This window comes from Falco peregrinus, chromosome 4 (genome assembly GCF_023634155.1).
Source record: "Falco peregrinus isolate bFalPer1 chromosome 4, bFalPer1.pri, whole genome shotgun sequence".
Lineage (NCBI taxonomy): Eukaryota > Metazoa > Chordata > Aves > Falconiformes > Falconidae > Falco > Falco peregrinus.
This window is the reverse complement of record NC_073724.1, coordinates 88,473,443-88,492,776: the sequence shown is the minus strand read 5'-3', so window position 1 is coordinate 88,492,776 and position 19,334 is coordinate 88,473,443. Positions and strand designations below refer to the sequence as shown.

The following is a 19,334-nucleotide window of genomic DNA, read 5'->3' as shown; positions in this document are numbered from 1 at the left end:
AGCTTCAACTGCTCACTTTACAGAATGTTTGCACAGATTCTGCTAGGTGTTGTCCTACTTATCACACATATTACAAAGCAATAGAATGCATTTTCTTTCGATGGCCATCCTTGATTACGCAGGAATAGCAAACTGTAGCACCGACTACTCTCCTGCATGTGCCAGATGGTGTCTTTGAGAATACACTGTAGAAGCTTCCTACGCACCATCCTGCAGATTAAGAATACAGGGCTGGCTACTCAACTACTGCAGATCAGCAGAGTGCCACTAAACAGATTGTGCAAACCCAGTTTGCGTTAGATGCTATCTGACTCATAGGATAATTAATAAAAATTGCTGTAATATACATGCTGATGCTTTTTTCAGCTAATTTGCCCTGTCTTCTAAATGTCATAGAAAATTATTATATGGTGCTTCTATTAAAGTTAACATACAGTACTTGAACAGAGAGGAATCTTTTCAAGTCATGTTAGAGAAAATCTAAAAGCTTTGCAATGCAGATACCACAGTACAACTAGTCTAAACATATAGAAGTAATATACAATATACTGTCTATGTGCATCTGAATTGCTTTTAAAAAGCATACTGTCCTTTGGAAACAGTTTATGCAGCAGAGACTGCATGTACAAAGAAAAATTTATATTATTCTGATTTTAGGAGGACATAACTGGGAAACTGAAGTAGGCTGAACATCTGGAGCAATGTACAGCTATTACATGTTAGAATAGAAGGACCTGACAAGTGGAAGCTGCTGTCATGACAGTTCACCTTAGAGAATGCTTGCGTTGAATTGTTGGCGTTATTTGTAACAGGCTTCAAGTGAGTTTGCAGATGGTCTTTGTGCTGACTTTGTGGTTGAAAACATGTATTATAATTGATCCAGCCGTGATCCGTATGTGAGGAGAATGATGTGAATGGTGAAGCAATGAAACCATTTCCTAGGAAACTTATCGACAAAGAACTGTCTTTCGTGTCCTTTTCTCAAAAAAAGCAAAGTTAGGAAAATACAGGAGACTTTTAAAAGTTGCATTTTTTGTGTTATATTTCAGAGCAAATTTGGATTGTTTAAACAAAATGATGAGAATATAAGTGCTTTGAAATTCCTTAAGGTTTGCAGGGAGATCGTGTTCCTAAGAGTTTAGATTTTTTTGAATCCTGTACACTCATGTTTTCTTTTATGTGACAGTTTGTCTTGCAGATGCTGCTGAACGTTCTTAAATCCTGTTGCTATTTATGGTACTGCTTTAACTCTGACCCAAGTTTTTTCTTGAGACCATCCTAAAAATAAAAGAGATAGCTACACATATTAATGTGAATTACACCAGAGGCAATTGTAGTCGAGCTGCGTCAAAGTAATTTTTGCCATGCTTCTAATGCATGACTTTTGACATGAAAGAATTCAGTGTTTCAGCAAGATTTCCAAGCTTATTTGTCACTTTAAGTAACTTTCTATTTTTTAGAACAGCTATCATAAAATTACACTAGAGGCACATTGGCAAGTTCGTACAACAGGTAGAAATTATAATGAATGTGCCTCTTTGTTGGATCTGTCTTGCCATTTTAATGTTAACTTGAATATAATACTTTTTATTTCTGTGGTGCTTTTCAAATTGCCATAACCTGTCCAGTAGCAAAGTTTGGACAGAGCAGGTCTGCTGCTGTGAGGTGTATGACATTTTATTTCCTGAACAATATATGTAGTAGGAACTTTCTTAATTTTCTTGAAAATCTCACAGAAAGGAACACGTTATTCTCTGTAGGAATTTATTTGCATTTGGCCTGTTATGCGTGGTACGTGTGATGTGCATTGCTTTTGGAAAACAGTATTGCAGCAACAAATTAAAAAATACTTACATTTTTATGATCTTACCATACCATATATGAAAGCTAATGCTGGGCATGCTAACGACAGTTGTTTAGAAAACAAAACAAAAAAAAAACCCTGAAATGTTTAATTAAAATTACAATTAATCTGATAATCCTAATGCATAGGTTGCTTATCTGCATGTTTATGCTATTCCTGTTCATATCCGTAGTAATGATAGACTAGGTTTCTCTCAGAGTAGATGATTTCAAAGGTTTTCCTGAGTGCATGACCAAAACATTCAGCTGAAATTTTTGATAATGTGTTCCTTATCCACCTTTATGCTTGAAAAAATCTTTCTTGTGTCTCGTTCAGTCATTTAATACTGTTTCTATGATCTTACAAAAATGAGTTAATTCTGGTTTCAGAATTCAACAGTGAACTGAAACCCCTCAGAACTGAGGGGCCCTATTGCTTGCTGTCCCTAACTCTGCCCTGCACATACCCACCTCCCCTGTCTCAGGAAAACTCATACAGAACTGAGGCTTGTTTTTAAAAATTTTGGTTTCTAATTTTAACCAGTAATCACACCGAAAAAAAGGTAAATAACCAAGTATTAATTTGAAGATTTCATCACCTCTTGCTCCTTTCTTACTGTGCTTCAGTGTCCCAGCTACCACCCTTTGAGGCGCCAGCTTCAAACCCGATCACTGGTCTTGTCAGATTGTTCTGAAAGCAACCATATACATACATGCCTACATAAATCTCTCTCCAGGCTTGCTTGTGTTCTCCTTCACCTCCTGCACTAGTGCTTTTTGCTTGTGTCTGAGAAAACCCCCAGCAAAGTCTGGCTGCATGTGAAGGAGTATTCTGGACACAGAGCAACGTACAGCAGTGGGAATGGTGCCCCTCCCTTTCTGCATGGTGCTTTCCAGTGTTGCCAACATTTGCATACACGTGGTAAAGGTTTTAGTTTGATTATAATCAGGTTATTGCTTTTTAAAATAATAAAGGTATGGCGTTCTTAATAGAAATAAGTAGATCTGCTTTGAGTTTTTTGTTACTATTTTGGAAGCTGCGTGGTATTGATGTAGTGATACTGCAAGGTTCGCATTTCCTCGATAACTTTATTCTGTTTTATTATGTCAAAATGTAAACAGGAATGCAACTGTCTTTTAAGAAAATAACAAATTAAATGTGTCCCTGAACATTAATCTTAGCCTGATGCAAGCACAGGGTTTTTTTTAAGTTCATGATTCACAGAATCATTGGGATATAGGCTGCATAAATCTTTTACAAATTATTAATAACATAGTTATATTAACTGATGCTGAAACATCCACTCAATATTGGGTAATAAAAACTATCAGTTTAATGTGAAATGAGAATCAACATAATTTTTTTCTGTTTTTTTGGGCAGAGAAAAAGGCAACGGGTAAGACAGGTATATAAACTTCTATGTGAATTACATAGTCTAATATAAACTCTCTGTATAATTCCCAGCTTTTCAGCTATCCACCTTTAGGGCAGCACATATTTTTGTCTTTGTCTTGTTTTTGGAGGTAAGAACAAAAATTTGTGTGAATGGCTATGTATCTAACACTTCTCAAAATTAAATAATGTGTTCTTATCTTTGTGTTTCAAAGTGACAGATTCTTTGGCCCAGTCTGTAGTCCACCATTTAAGATGGATAATGCAGAAAGATCTTCTTGGTCAAGATGTCTTTCTTATTGGTCCTCCTGGGCCTCTCCGGCGATCTATTGCCATGCAATATCTGGTAAGTATGTTGGTTTGAGTTCTTTGAGACATAGGCATTAATATCAGTCATTCCTCTGCTATCCAGATGGTAAAAGGTAGTCCTAGAAGATCTTGCAGCAAGCTACTTAGGAGGTAAATAAGTTTTTCCATAAATGTGCTTTCCAGAGTTCAGTTTTTGTTGGTACAGACATCTTAATGCATGTTTTTCTGCTTAAACTGGGGGTGGGGGGATGGGGAACACTTGGAAAACTCTGTTACCATATGCTGTCACAAATGGAGAAACAGTTTGTTCTAGGCATTATGTATGTTAGAAGATTAAGATATCTGCCTACTGTTAAAGACAACAACTTGTTTTTGCTTCATTATATTAAAAAAAAGAAGAAATTAAGGAAAGGATTTGGGAGAGGAGTGTTCTGAGTAACATTTGGGAACAGTTATCGTGAGTGATTAGAAAGAATAGAGGTATGTCGGCAAGTCCTTCCCACATTCCAAGAGAGGATCATACACACATCTGCATAAACCGTTGCAGCACCATGTGCAAAAGTTCATGTTTAAATTGTCGGTGCCCTTAAGCGATCACGAAGAGGAGGTTGTCTGCCCAAAAGGTGATGTGGGTGGGACTTTGCCATGAACTTTGTGTAGTATCTGGTTGGGCAGAAGGATCACAAATGGAGGTGTATAATCAATTGTCATAAAGATCAGCCATTCCTTTAAAAATCAAAAAGATACTGATTCAAAGACTAGCTGTCAGAGGTAAAGCATACAGAAGAAAGGTGCAAGACTGTGAGCTTTGGAAAGCTCAGGAAAGACTTCTTAATTCGGCAAACCAGATATGCTACTTGATAGCTCAATGCATTCCTTAAATAAGAAGAGTGTGGTATAACCTAAAAAAAAAGGTTTAGGAAACACCTGATATCCAGACATGGGACACAGAACGTGTGGGGTTTTTTATGCCACCATTTGTATGCACCTGAGCTGTGGTAGAAAGGCTGTAGCTTACCATTTCGACGCCATGCCAGTCATGTGAAAGCTGGTCTTTGCTCAGCTGATACATGCTGTGGTCCCTTTTGATGAAGCTGTATAAGCCTGGAAAACATTTATCTGCTGTTGCTGAAAGCTACTACTATGTGGTCATACACAGGGCCAACTGTTGAAGAAAACTCTCCTATATTCCACCTCCTGGGTTTTTTTTCCTTTAATTATAGGAAAGTACAATTGTATCTACCTGCAGCATAATGGAATTGGTGGCTTTGTAAAACCAATAGGCACTTAAAAAGTGGAAAGGAAGTAATTCTTACGGGTTTTTATATCTGCTTGATTTTTTCATCAACTAGAATTAGAAGCTGCTTCTTAGGATATATTTAACAGCTCTGTCTTACCTTCAATTGAGGGGTAAGGGCTTAGAGCGTTTCAGCATGAATCAGTTTCCTAGCAGAACACATGATAACCCAGATATGGAAGTAGCATGAACATCAGGTATAAATACATGGGGGATTTTTTTTTCCTTTAAGATAGAAAATTCTAAATATATCTTACATTGAATCAAAATAAACAAAACAATAACCTAAGGGTTCTCATTTTTTAATAGTCTGTATATAGTTTTACAGATACAGACTGCATCTCATGACATTAAAGAGAGAGTGGATAAGAACAATATAGTTCAGTGTAGTGGCAAAGCATGTACAGGTAACAATCACAACTGCATCACAGTATAAATGTTACTGAACAGTGAGAGTTGAAGCTTTTCAATCTTCTACAGAAACCTTCTGATTTTTATTCATGATTTGCAGATGCTAGTTCTAGATGCTAGAACCAGAAGATTAACTTACAGGATGTCACAGATGTTCAATGGAAAGAATATATAGCTGGTTATTATGTTTTTAGAACAGGTTTGGGGAAAATAAAAGTTTATTGAGCAGAAATTCAAACCATTTTGTTTGAGGCAGAACACACTGTAAACATTTTAAAAATAAGAGATACTAGATTTTGTTCAGAGTTATTCCTGATCATTGTGCTGCTGCCTAAAGCTCTTTTGTACAATTATACCACTAGGCCTATTGTTAAAGTTCACTTACTGGGGTTATAGTGTTGTTTTTGTAATAACTTTAGACTGTTGTCCACAGGAGCTAACAAAGCGGGAGGTTGAATATATCGCACTGTCGAGGGACACCACAGAAACTGACCTCAAACAGCGACGTGAGATCCGAGATGGCAGTGCTTTTTATCTTGATCAGGCAAGTTGCAGTCACACACCACCTAATTATTGTTTACAAGTAGTTTGAAGGAAGTAATGGTTTATATGGTGAAAAATTAGTATGTGTCAGTACAGTACTGACTGACACGTTAATGATGCAGTTAGAAAGTCTCATATAAAACACTGTTGATTTTATTATTACAAAAAATGTTATCTTTATCCTAATCCAAGATCTTTTAAGAGTACTAAAGGGTTTATTGAGGCAGACCATTTTTGATATGCTCCTGTAACAAGTGAGATCCATTCTGCACAAGTTAGACATGCAGTTCTCTTAGTGTGTCTCTTCCCTAACACTTGTAGCACATTAGATTTATTTCTGAAATGAATCTTCTGATCTGGTTTCATTGAAAAAGAGTCTAGTTCATGTATTGTAAGACTGTTTTGTGTTGTGAAACCCAAGCGTGGTAAATGGAGGCAATTGGGAGATTTGATTTGAAAGTTGACTGCTGGTCTGGAGTGAAATAATGATTTGAACACAGCGGCCATCAGTGTTGCCCATGCCCATTAGCTGATTTAGTACAACCATAGTGGGACTTAGATTAGGTAAGTTTTCTCTAAGTTATCAATGGCACATCTCCCTTTTGATGATGCAGGTAAAATACACCACGTCATTTAGAATGTCTGTTTTCCTAGATGCCTAAAACTTGTATATGACTTAGGCTTGTAATTAATCAGGGTGAGGTCAGTTCCTCTGATACAGTGTAAATTTAAATGGGGTTTCTTGAACAGTTTTCAGGTGGCGATGCTATGCAGATTAATCATACCACCATCATACAAGTGATTTGTAGGTGGAAAGGGAGATGGGAACAGAAGAGGAAGAAAAGAATGAAAGCTTTATTCCCTGTTTTAATGAAACCTTTTCCTTTTTTTTTTTCTTTCCTTTTTTTTTCCTCTTTAATTTCCAATTCTCTTTTTTATCAGACTCCAAAATTTAACGAAACCTGAACATAGATTTTTCTTGAAACCCCGATAAATTACTTTGAGCAATGGAAGATCATCAGAATGAAGGATAAAAGCTAATCTAAGTAAATTTTTTTTTGTTACTTCTAAGTCTTCAAATAATGACATGAGGGTTGCACAACATGAGATGATTTAAAGTGCTGTACTGTGTAATAGGGCTGTAAACAGTGTTTCATTTACCAGAGGATAAGAGCATTTGTGTAGGCTGTGGGGTTAACTCATTAACTTGTGTTAGCGCCATGGCTGCCTGCTGTTATGGACAGTCTTAATCCTCACACTTGCTACAGGATAGTCAAGATAATTTACCCTTGGTGTAAAAACATCAGATAACTAGCATTTGAAAGAGCTGCTGTATCAGGGACTGCAAGAAGCTCACCAAGATGTGGGACGGGCTGTTAACGCTGTATTTGTCTGAAAGTTTTGACCCCAGTGTAAGTATGAGGCAGCTTGCTTCACTTTGTAGAAGCTACAGTAAGAACACTCTAGGAAGATTAGCTTTCTAATGTAAAGGTCTAAGATTACCTTTCTTCCTCAATGTGTTGGAAATGTTCAGTTAAAAGATTTTTATCAGAATCCACCACAGTGGTACTTTGGACCAAGTCTTTCCTTTAACAAGATACCAAAGCACTAAAATCAGTTGAAATCATGATGTCTTCCCTCAGCTCATGTGTTAGTCATCATATATGTAACCAATGTAACCAACGTATGATTAAGCTCTGAATAGAAAATAAGAAAATAAATCATAAATATTTAGATGAGCACTTTTAAAATACTGGAAACGTGAAAGATGAATCTCCTAGATAGTGATGTTCCAGCTGAAGTTTTCTAACCCTACATTTTAGTTAAAGAGACATAAAGTATGGTACATACTTACGGTTAGAAACATTACAGAACTAATTATAGCTCAATAATAAAAGGGAATAAAATTTTACAGGTTACGCTTGGGTGTAAATTTTAATTAGTCCATTTAATGATTTCGAGGTTTGCTGATGGCTCTGCCAGTTCAAAACTTTACGGAAGCCAGACACTACTACTCTTTAAACCCCGGAGCATGAACTGTTTCAAGGCAGAGAAGGCTATCAGTAGGTAGCCTTAAACTACTCCCAAAAGAGCTTGGATTGCTCTCATTGCCATAGGTGAGCTAAAGACAAAGTGAACTCATATGAGGGACTAAAGAATACAGGCTGTGCATTTGAGATTTACGTACCATTTCCCTTCCTGTGGAATCTCATGCTTGCTCTTCATTGCACCCAAGAGAACACAGCAAAGCTTGGAAGTCTGGTGTCCAGAACATCCACTGTATTCTGTGGGTCAAATAAAACTTAGCTGTTGTTTAAGACAGATGAGGCTCTTTGCATGCAAGTCATAATCTAGTAATGCAGTTATCCTACACTTTGAATAGTAATACACTGTAATGAAAGCTGGCATCTTGTTATCAGAAATAACGGCAATATAGTGAATCATCAGGTTTGCAGGCCCACAAAGGTTTGCAAAGTAGTCTGTGAGGGATTGTTAAGATGATATGGTTGTTTATAGCTCTACATTTAATAGTGACAGATTAAATACTGTAAATTGATTTCTCAGGGCTTTCAGTATGTCTGATATATTTTAACATGAAGTTACCGAATATGATTGCAGTTCGTCATTTAAGATAGATTTGGAAGATGGTGATTTGGAGGCAGTGATTGAAATTCTGTATTGAAATGTATATTGAGGGGCCAGTGTATCAAATATTCTCGCATATTAGCATTTCTTAGTACTAGAGTGAATCTAATTCCAAATTTTCTCCCATTTGAAAGTTAGATATCTTCATGAAGGGTGGGAAAAAAAAAGTTGTTTATTTACTTCAGAAATAAGTGCCATCAAAATAAAGCTAAACGTTGAATTATCAAATTCATTCCCAATTAAAATTGTGTAAAATAAAGGACTTATTATGGGGTAATGGTGAATGAATTTGTTTTCATTCAAGTACTGACAGCAGAAAATTCTGTTTTCTTGTCTTTACCATGGGCCATTAATTTTGGGTTTCAGCTGTTAATTCACTTAATTCACTGTTAAAAGCCTTAGAAATGTCATTCTTGCTGTTAGTGAAATAATTAAGTAACCTCTTGGTTTTAGTTTTGTAATTTCTTGCAGGGGTTAATTATGTTGTGTATCAAATAATTAGTTAAAATTATATTACTTAAATATTTAAGTGGCAGCTTCCAATTTTGCTTTTATTGATAGAAGAGCTTGTCTTGCAGAGTGGTTTACTGTTTCTGTAACTGTGTGGTTGAGACACCAACTTGATTGAACCAGTATGGAGATTCTAATAGCAGCCTATTGTATTTTCAAAACATTAAGGAATTTGATTTGATATTTGTATGTCCTTTCCCCCCCGCCCCCTGCCCCCCCGCCCCCCATTTTTGATGCAGATTTGTTATTTATTATGTGTGTACAGCTCTAAAAGGCACACCTCTGGCTTAAACTCTTATTACTACAACCTCCTACATTACGAATTACTCCATCTAAGGAAATCCTATGCTATTTTAAAGTAGTGGATGCAACTGGGAGAGCAGCTAAGCTGTTTTGTTAGTGCTTGAGTGGTGTATTTCTCCCAGACTGTGCCACAAACCATGTTGCCTGGAACACCTGGTTTTGTTTACCCTGCATCTTCCAGCTTTTGCATTAAATAAAAGAAGCTTCCCAAACGCAGAGCACTTTATTAAGTGTACAGGCTTTTCTGTGCCCGATGATCAAACTGCCTGAGGTTGGAATAAATATAAAAATGTTGTATGGTTTATGTGCTGAAAAATTACAAACACGATTTGAAAATTTGCTGATTAAGCTGTATCCACTGAGTGGATAAATATTTGTATCACTGTCATTCTGTGTATACAGAATTAGGCTCAGTTTTGGTGTGTTTTGAACTAATATGAACATACTCATTTTAATAGAATACTTTTGCCTCCTTAACTGCATCAGCACCATAAGTCATAAAATGATAAAATGTAAAATGGATTGTCAAGATATCAGAAAAATTGTCTTCTACCATGGCTTGAAAGACTTCATGTAGTAATCAATTAAACACTCACAGTGACAGATATGACAGCTTAAACTATCCTGTCTGTAAAATGAACATGACATGAAATCCCCTGGAGTAGCACTACACTGACTTGAGTTTGGTTTCTTTTAATCAAAAAAAGAGAATTATAAAACAAGACATGAGATTAATTGAATGAATTATAGAGTGTGTGTGTGTGTATACACGTTTATATGTTTGTGTATACTTATAAAAAGAATTCTTCCTATACCCTAGCAAAGAGATGGGTAAGAATAATTCAGCTTTTAAAAAGATGAACCAGTGAGTGCAAATTGTGTAATTCTTTGACTTATTAACATACTGTCTTAAGGTGACAGTGGATTTTTGATGAGTTGGTAAGTTAGCCACAGCAAAGGCATTGTCAGAACTTGTAACGTAGTTGACTGTCACTGTGATATCTGTCTATCTAGTACAGGGAGCTAGATAGTAAAGTCTGTAAAAAGAAGAGGCAAGCAATGCAGTGCTGCAGAAGTCAGATTGTTACTACCATTTTCTTGTTGTGTCCAACATTGCACAGAAAGAGGAAAATATTGGGTAGAAACTAATAGTATTTGGATCAAGTTAATCTTTATTGACGTTGACATAGTATGTCTCCTATCTGAAAAGAAAATGCATGATATGGACCCCTATATAGTAGACTTTTAACTAGTAAAAGTGATTTTGTTTTAATCATTTGCAATACTTCTTGTATGTTTCTAAAAGTGTCAGCATATAGCTGGATTTTTTAGGTCAGCAGTTCAGACTCTGGTATCTTGTTTTGATGTAGAGGGCAAATAGGTGAATGTCTGTGATGTAATGTGAGGAATAGTTGGACTGTGTATTTATAATTCCTTACAGATTAAAATCAAAGGTGTGGGGTTCTTTTTTCTTAAGTTTGTGTCTGTTATATATATATATTCCATTTTCTTTTCAGCTGGTATTTCCTACAATGCAGGAAGGGGCAATACTGTGTAGTATGTGGGGTCACAACGTTCATTGGCAGTGTAGACTTGATGGATGGTGCTCTGAATAGTAGTGTTTTACAGATGATAAGTACCTTTATAATTTTTAGATATCTGTCAGGTGGTTAATTTCCTTTTTATTCTGCTACTCATCAGGAAGAAAAATCTAAATAACCCATCTCACTAATTCTTGTCCAGAAGACAAGAGTTGTATAGAATGAAGAGAAAAACCCTTAGGCTTCTTTGTTGGCAGATATTTGCAGTGGTAAATATGTTCAGAAGCTCAGACTGTGTGCTCCTGGGCCTGCTATCTGCCCAAGATGCAAACTTCCGTGGACCTGATTACTAATATACTTGGTGTGAAGCAGCTAAAATGGCCGGGCCCTGCCTAAGTGGGGGACATAATTCTCTTGTAAATACAGTTTGCACACACTGTTTCAAAAACACCTGACTGTCTTGTTGGGGAAAGGGGTGATAGACAGCTCATTTGACAATGGTAGTTTAAAAAAAGGGGAAAAAATTGTTTGGAGGAACCTGAAATCAATGACTGAGGAAGCTAAAATCAATGACTGTGACATGAAAGACTTCTTGTTCTTGTCATATTAACATATTTATGATCTTATCGTATGCCTATTCGCTTCCTGGGGTAAACTTTTCTCGCCCAGTTTTCTGATTCGAATCTCCAATAAATTCAGGTTGTTTCTTTTTTAGTTGCTTTTCATTCTGTGCCATGGTGTTGCATCATGAATTAGGTGATCATCATTTCAGGCTATTCTTCCTCACTGGAATGTGGACAGCTGGAATCTCTCCTTGTATACTAACTAGCCTGGCTGACGGTGCTGTCGTATACTGGAATTTCTCTGTCTTTTTTTGGTTTTTTGTTTTTTTCAAATAAAAAAGTAGTAAGTAACGGCAGTAAATGCAACCTGCCCTGTAATTTTCCTAACCTCATGGGGGAAAATTAGCTGTAAAATTCACCCAGAAAACACTTGATTAACTCAGCAGGGAGGTAAGCTGAATAGTGAAGATGTAGCCCCCACCCCTCCCGTTACTGAGGGAGAGAAAGGTTGAACTATTTCATTCTTAAGATACTTTTTCAATTTGACTAACCACAGTAGTTACAATTACATTGCTTTTAATAAAACCTGAGCATCATATTTAAAATATATGCAACTCAGTATATATGTGGCCCAAATTGTAAAATGCAAAACTACACTTTATCATCATCTACAAAGTGAAAAATTTTGTAACAAAAAATAGAGTAAACAGATGAATAGTAAATCTGTTTGTAATCTCTTCTTTGAATGACGTTATAAGTTCGGAACTTTTTTATTAATACATGTTATTTTAAACAACACAAGACTTTACAAATATTTAAGGAATAAATTAATAGTAAGTTTTCATAAAAAGTTGACGTTGCTTTGAAACCGGTTGAACATGGCTTTTAATAGCCCTTTATTTTACTACTTAAATTTTGACTTTATTTATTTTAGAGGAAGTGTGTTATCATGTCAGTCCATTAAATAGCCATCCATTTCAGCATTGCTCAACAGCTTTCTTGTTTGCTCAACTCACGAGGGAAAACAAAATAATAAGGAATTAAGAAGCCTTAAAACTGAACAAATGTATTGAAAGATATTCTTTGGTAGTGGCATACCATTAGACGTGCTGCTTACAGATATTTTTAAAATCTGGCAAAGTAGATTCCCCAATAGGAGACAGCCTTATATGCTTTACTGCCCTGAACATCTGTTTGTACATCAATCTTTGGACTGTCTCTAAATTTCTAGATGATTCACTTTTTCCATAAAACTATTATTTAAAAAGTGATGATCTTATTAGTTCTATTGCATCTTCTTAAAGGAATGACCTGAGACACTTACAGTAAATTACAAGTCTTGGTCAATGCCCTCTTCCTTCCCTCGTAAAATGAGGAGTGAAAGCTCACAGCATATTCCCTTCTGTATCTCTGTGATTTCTTTTACTGGTATCTTTTACTTCTTAGTTAGTTTTAATGATTTAAATTTAAAATATTTGATTAATTGTAATTGACCCAAGGAAAGAAATTTAGAAGATATCAATTTCCTCTGAGTTTTGTAATATTTGGTAGCTTGGTAGGTTACAGGGACTCAAAGTAATGTCCACCTCCCATCCCTGGAAGACAGGCTGCACGATGGATTTAATAGTTCCAAGTTAGCCTGCTGCAGCCAGTCAGCATTGTGTTAGCTCAAAACCAGCCAAAGTTTTGTGTTGTCTTTACCAGATGGTTGTTAAGGATCTCTTTTCACTGTAAGAGACATCTGGCCATTACATTGTGGGAATGTTTATGAGATACAGGAGTGAATGGAAAGACTTGGGTGGGTGAATTTGTGTGGGATATTGTGCAGGTGGAGGGAACAAGATACTGCGTTGAAAGGGACATCTGAAACGTAGGCTGCAGATGTAGGGAAACCTTACCTCATTAGTTCTCGTGTTCACTGAGCTACTTGTACTGTTGTTTTTCCACATTGTAGTTATGGTTGCTGTGCTTAAGATGCCATTAAAGGGATCCAGTTTTCAGAGCAGGGGCAAGTCATCTTCTGAAAAAACCCCAAACTTATCTTGAGGTAGCTTCTGAAAAAGAGACAATTACAGGTTACTGTTGAGCAATTCCTAGAAGCATATTTGTAATGCAGTTCTGAAGCATAGCCTGTACATCGTATTCAGAATGATGCTCAAGTTTGAAAATAAAAGCTCTTGAGAGTTCCTCAGAACCTTCCTCATGGATTTCAGGGCAACCAGAGTTTTCTGGTTTATGATAAACATTTTTCTGAAGGACCTACCATTTCAGTTCTGGTATTTTAAACTCCACTGTTCAAATTTCTTGTGCCCTTACAAACTATTTTGGTTAGCTTTATAAAAACATCCTCCTTTCTCTGGTGTTCGTGCATTTCAGTATGTACATTGCGGTCAGCTTTTTTCCTGTCTTCTCTTTCTGACACTGTGTAGCTTCATCCATATGCTTATATACTGTGATTTGTGTCAAAAATGGGGTTTACAGCTTCTTGCATTTGTCATATTTTGCACTGCGTAAGTGGAGGACCTCACCGTGGCTTAGCTACAGGAAAGACAATGAAAGTCTGCTTAGGGTTGTATTGTTCCTAAGGTGTTTTTTGCCTTTAAAGATAAAAATACATTTTTGTAGGTGCAATCTGAAACCAGGGTAAGCACTCTGTGTTACGTATTTATTGCATAAATCCATTACTATGAGGGCAGCACTGTTTGAAGGGCTTCTGCTTCTGCCCTGTGGTAGCTGCAGGTATTCCCTGGAGCAGGTATGCAGGTTATCATCCTTCCAGAGCCGTAGGAGCATGGGTGGGAGACAGCAGTGTCTGTCCTCTGATGAGCAAAGTAGTCTCTCGCTGTAGTTTCAGATTTACTGTAAGTAAACGTTTAACAAATTCCTCTGTGCTTTTTAACAGAAATTAATACTTCTAATCTCAGGTTTATCATCAAGTTTGCACAATATAAGTGCTCTCTGTCAAATTGTGTTTTATGTTAAATGTTTAGAACAAACGAGGCTAGTGAGAGAGGGAGTCAGTGCAGCTATTTCTGGGTTTTCATTATGGAATTATGAAGATTTGTTTCTTGGAAACATTTTGAAAAAAATATTTTCAGTGACAGATTGCAAACTTACTTTCTTTCCTCTGATTTTTTTAATGCATTTTAGTTTCCATACCAGTCCATCAATACACAGATAAAACTGAAATTATGATTCAGAGGATGCCTAGCTTATTGCAAAAACTTATTACTAACCAGGATGCAGAAATATCATAGTTCAGCCAGAGATAGGTGGCTGTTTCAGTCTTAAGAACAGACCGTATGCTATTTAACGCAAGAACTTTCGAGGTAGATTAATTGTGCATTTATTTAATTTTAATTTGAAGAAAGGTTTCCAGTATTTCAGATATGCTTTGAAGATACAGGAGAAGCACAGTTTGGAAGAAAGCCAATCAGAGTAAATTAGCACCCAGGTGGTGGTGGTATTGTTGTTATGGGGTGTCTTTGATTAAGAAGTTAAAACCCTTGGCTGTGCACTAAGCCATTCCTGAAGTTGATTATAAAAGATACATATAGGTAGGCAAAGATCATCTGTAGTGTACCTTTTGAAATATTATTATACTGAGCAATAGAACTTTGAATAAAAACTTCAAATAGTTTCCCAGCTTCGGAAACTATGTAATTTTAAAATTTTGATCCTGTAATCTGGTGATACAGTAGGCTGCTTATCAAGATTGCACTGCTAATGGAGAGCATCTTCTTTCTTGAAGTGAATGGTTGTTATATAGTTACTGGTATTTGCTGTCTACCCCTACAGCAATTGCCTTCATGTACAAGTTCAGGAGAGAGATTTATGTTGATACTGGAAGTCTGTTATTTCAGCAAGCCTTCATCTATAGTGTGCGTGTCTCAACATGAGTCAACAAGATACTATGGATACTCAAAATATTTTGAAACCATATGAACAGAATGTGTATTTTCCTCTGGCTAGTAAAACTCAGTCATAAAGTCTTCATAGACTTATAATATGCAGAATCCAACCAACTTGGCAAATAAATTGTTTGTTAAAGCATATTCTGGCTGTATCTCCAAACTACATGTAGACAAAATAGCATTTTGTTCATGCCAGGTATTGGACTGGCTGCTGGAGACTCCAGTTTTCTATTCAAGCAGGTTGGAGCAGATTTTGGACTTGTCCAGTGACCTTCCTGGAGAAGAATGTTAGTACAAAATTTGTCCTTTGTACAAATTTTATTGGATGAGGAGAGAGGAATTTTATGTTGCCTGTTAGTAGCGTATGATGTCCTGAATTAACAACAAAAAAGATAAAATTCACATACTGATTGCTTTTCGAAAGAATTGGTGATTCAGTGGGAGAGAAATAATCTGACGACTATTGCTTGTTTATGGTATTATTCCAGGTTCCTCAGATACTGATTATGAGGCTAGATATTAAATGTCTTTCAGAGAAGGAAACTTGATGTGGAGCTGTGTACCAGGATTAGTGTGTACCTTTTTTTCAGTAATATTTGCTTGAATCCAGATTAAATACAGGAATTATTTCCATCTTAATGATGATGTGAAAAGCTTAAGTTATGGGTAATTTGTCATTAGTTATTTATGCTTCTATACTGTACATAAAGTTCTAAATTACTTAGTCTTATCATTTAGTGTTGGCTTTATATTCTCAGATGGATCTCTGATTCTGTTGTACACTTTGTACCATGTAGCAATTAATTTGTTGTGTTGAAGTGTTCTTTGTTTCTAGTTTAGGCTTATGCTTTTGTCCTTTAAACATCTGCTTTCGTATGTCATTCTTCTTCCTTTCTTTTTCTTGTTATTTCTGTGTTCTGGTATTTCTTCATTATTCTTTCTCTTTTTCCTTCCTTCTCTGTGTTCCAAGTTTTGGTATCCATTGTATTTATTCATCAGAGATTTCCATCAAGCATTATATGACAGGCTCTTATGTAAGAGTTTATGGGAGATATGCTGGGAAGAGATTTCATTTGTTCTCCCTTTGCAACTGTGCTTGTGTCTAAAATTCTTTTAAAATGTAATAGGAATGCAAAGGAAGACTCATTGGTGCCTCTAAATGTTGCCTGTGCCTAAACCTGCCCCATTGTTATCCGATTAGATTTCTGCAAATTGGAAGTAGACAAGAATGCACTGAATTTCAGTCTTTTACTGGACAGTAATTGTGCATATTAGATACGAAGTGTAGTTATTTACCTGAGTGAATATCATTGACTGCAAGAAAGTTGCACAAAATTACCAGCACCAGAGTTTAGTTTTACATTTGGCTCCACATTATGCATTTAAATAAACAGCCACATATAAACAACTAATAAAGTGAAATACAGAAAAGAAACAACTTTCTATCCCAAAGGCTTCAAAAGATTATTAAGTTAATGGCTATGTTTTTATTCTGGTTTTGTAGAACGCCATGTTCACTCAGGGAATATAATTCTGAGTCTTTTACATTTTATCACATTTTTTTAATGTCTGATTATTTATAGCAGTATTTTGTTTTTCTCATTCGTGTTTGGTGTCAATAGACTTAGGTTCTAGTGGGACTAAAGCAATATACTGAGAGTGAATTACACTGGTGCATAACAAGAGCAATCTGAAGAAATACCTGACTTTTTCCTAAATATTTTAATGTAAACAAGTAAAACCACCTTGATTGTATGTTTTCAGTATAAATAGCTGTCCCAGATTTGTTACATGGTGTTAAAATACCTGACAATGCAAAATATTATGCAAGGTCAAAAAGAAAGGATGCCACATATATTAATATATACTGGTTATGCACTAAAATGTCTGCCAAGGTTTTAAGTTTTATTCTGTTGGTATGAAATACTGGAACTTATACCTGTCAGTCCCTATAATAGTTAGGTGATAGAAGTCCAGCTTATGAATGTGCAGCACTGTTACGGCAGTCAGCTGTCACTCTTCCTGATCTCTACTGATGTGAATCTTATTGATTCCTACAGAAATAAATACTGGTTTGGGATGCACCTGGAAATTATTTTTCAGCAGGATTTAATGAGATATGTAATGGGGTTTTTTTGTTTTGTTTTTTTGGAAGTGTGCAGTTCGTGCAGCTACCGAAGGCAGAATCCTTGTGCTGGAGGGTTTGGAGAAAGCTGAGCGGAATGTCCTGCCAGTGTTAAACAATTTACTGGAGAACAGGGAAATGCAGCTTGAAGACGGTCGTTTTCTCATGTCTGCAGAGCGTTATGACAAACTTCTGCAGGTATGGAAATGCTGTTTGGATTTTCCTCATCTTTTTTTCCTGTTCTTGGTGGTGCTGGATACTGTTATGAAGAGGAGAGTAGTTACAAGTCAAATGGGGGAAATCTCACTAAGGTTTCCTTGGTTGTTTTTTTCTGGGGTGTTACATAGAATGAAGTAGGCAGGGTGAAAGCTAAGTGAGAAGTCAAACTACTGCTTGCAACAACAACTTCTCATCTGTATCTTGTCTGTCCACATGAAAAACAGTAGTCCATGTTAACCTTGTACAGAGCCTGTATGTTTCTAAAATGTGAAAGCCACAATGTGACAATAACTAAATATACCTGTGAGAAGAGGTTTAAATTGAAATTGTTCCCATGAAGTTCAGATAATGCTTCAGCGTTGCAAGAGCCCTGTTGCTTAGCTTTTAAGATGTTAGAATACTAAAAAAATGAGGTCAAGATGAGCGACACTGTACTCATTAGTGCTGTCTTGCCTTTAATTTACAGAGCAGCCAATCTAAATTATAGGAAATGGTTAAAGACTTTTCTTTTGCTACGAAATGGGATTTTAGTGTCATCTGCCATTGCTGCTTTAGCTATTTTCCTTTGTTTTCAGGCTTTGAGTCCTACTGCTTAAATTTGAATGGATACTTCTCAGGCATTTGGGGACCTCAATAAATTTCATCAGACAGTTTCCAGTAGTACTCCGCATCTTACTTTCATGTACTGTAGTTTCCTATCACATACCTGTCAGTCTCTCCTAACAGTCTGACACCTTCTTGCTCGCGTTTCTGTCTTGTCATACCTAACTGTGGTAAGGTATATAACCAGACCCATGTGGCACAGGGCGGACGTGTGCAGTAAGCCTTCTGTCACTGATCCTGATTGTATGAAGTTTCAGCTGTGCTGAAGTACTGTAGTGGACTTCTAAAATCATTATTTCTTATGCCTCTCATCTGTGGTTAAAATCTTTTTGATCTATGCCTTTTCCAAAACCAATTTTATGGTATTTAATTAGTAGATGCTGTTATTGGAAGCATTATTATTATATTTTAAAAGTAAGCTTTAAAAATGTAATTGTATTTAAAGACTGAAATTGAGAATTCAAATGTAGACAGGATTTGGTTGCAATTATGCAAAGCATCTTCCTAATTTCTTTTTTCTTTTTTAACGCTTATCTAATGATAAAATGTTTCAAAATGAGTGCCTCAGGCACACTGCTAATAGTATATGAATTAAATAAATCTCTTGATACAATACTAAATATAATATTGTTGTTTTGTTGTTTGAGGAATATTTTATTATATAAGTAAATATTAATTTTCTTGTCTATGTGAATAATTACTGTACATCTAGGTTTGCAGGAAATGTACTCATGTATAGTTTCAAGGAAGACTTAACTGATGTGGGAATACTCAAGTGCATTTTTTATATGCAAGGAATCTTCTACATGACAAGTGAAATACAGTATCTAGTGTCCCCATGAAAGAGTCTAATTCTGTATTATTGCTTATAATAAAGCATAATTTGTAAATGAAACTTTTTAATGCAGATTTTAGTCTCCTTTACAGTTACAAGTGGGGGGAAAAAAGAAGGAAAAAAAGAGAAGAAGAAAAACTTGCTCATGTTAACCCACTTCTAATGTTTTTAAATTTTGTGGTCTGTTTATTTTCTGTTCTTTCTGAAAACAATGTTGTAATGATACCTTTTCAGCTTTGACCATCTGTGGGGGCTTCAGTAAAATTGCTACAGGCTAGAG

The 19,334-nt window shown here is 36.1% G+C and overlaps 1 protein-coding gene across 1 annotated transcript in view; it reads left to right on the top strand.

Annotated features, from left to right (window-relative positions):
• Positions 1-19,334, top strand: part of VWA8 (von Willebrand factor A domain containing 8) — a 185,953-nt gene that overhangs the window by 16,159 nt on the left and 150,460 nt on the right. The window contains exons 3-5 of the mRNA XM_055803173.1: positions 3,451-3,581; positions 5,686-5,796; positions 17,428-17,595. Of these exons, the coding sequence (XP_055659148.1) occupies positions 3,451-3,581; positions 5,686-5,796; positions 17,428-17,595 (410 nt within the window). The remainder of the gene's footprint in view (positions 1-3,450; positions 3,582-5,685; positions 5,797-17,427; positions 17,596-19,334) is intronic.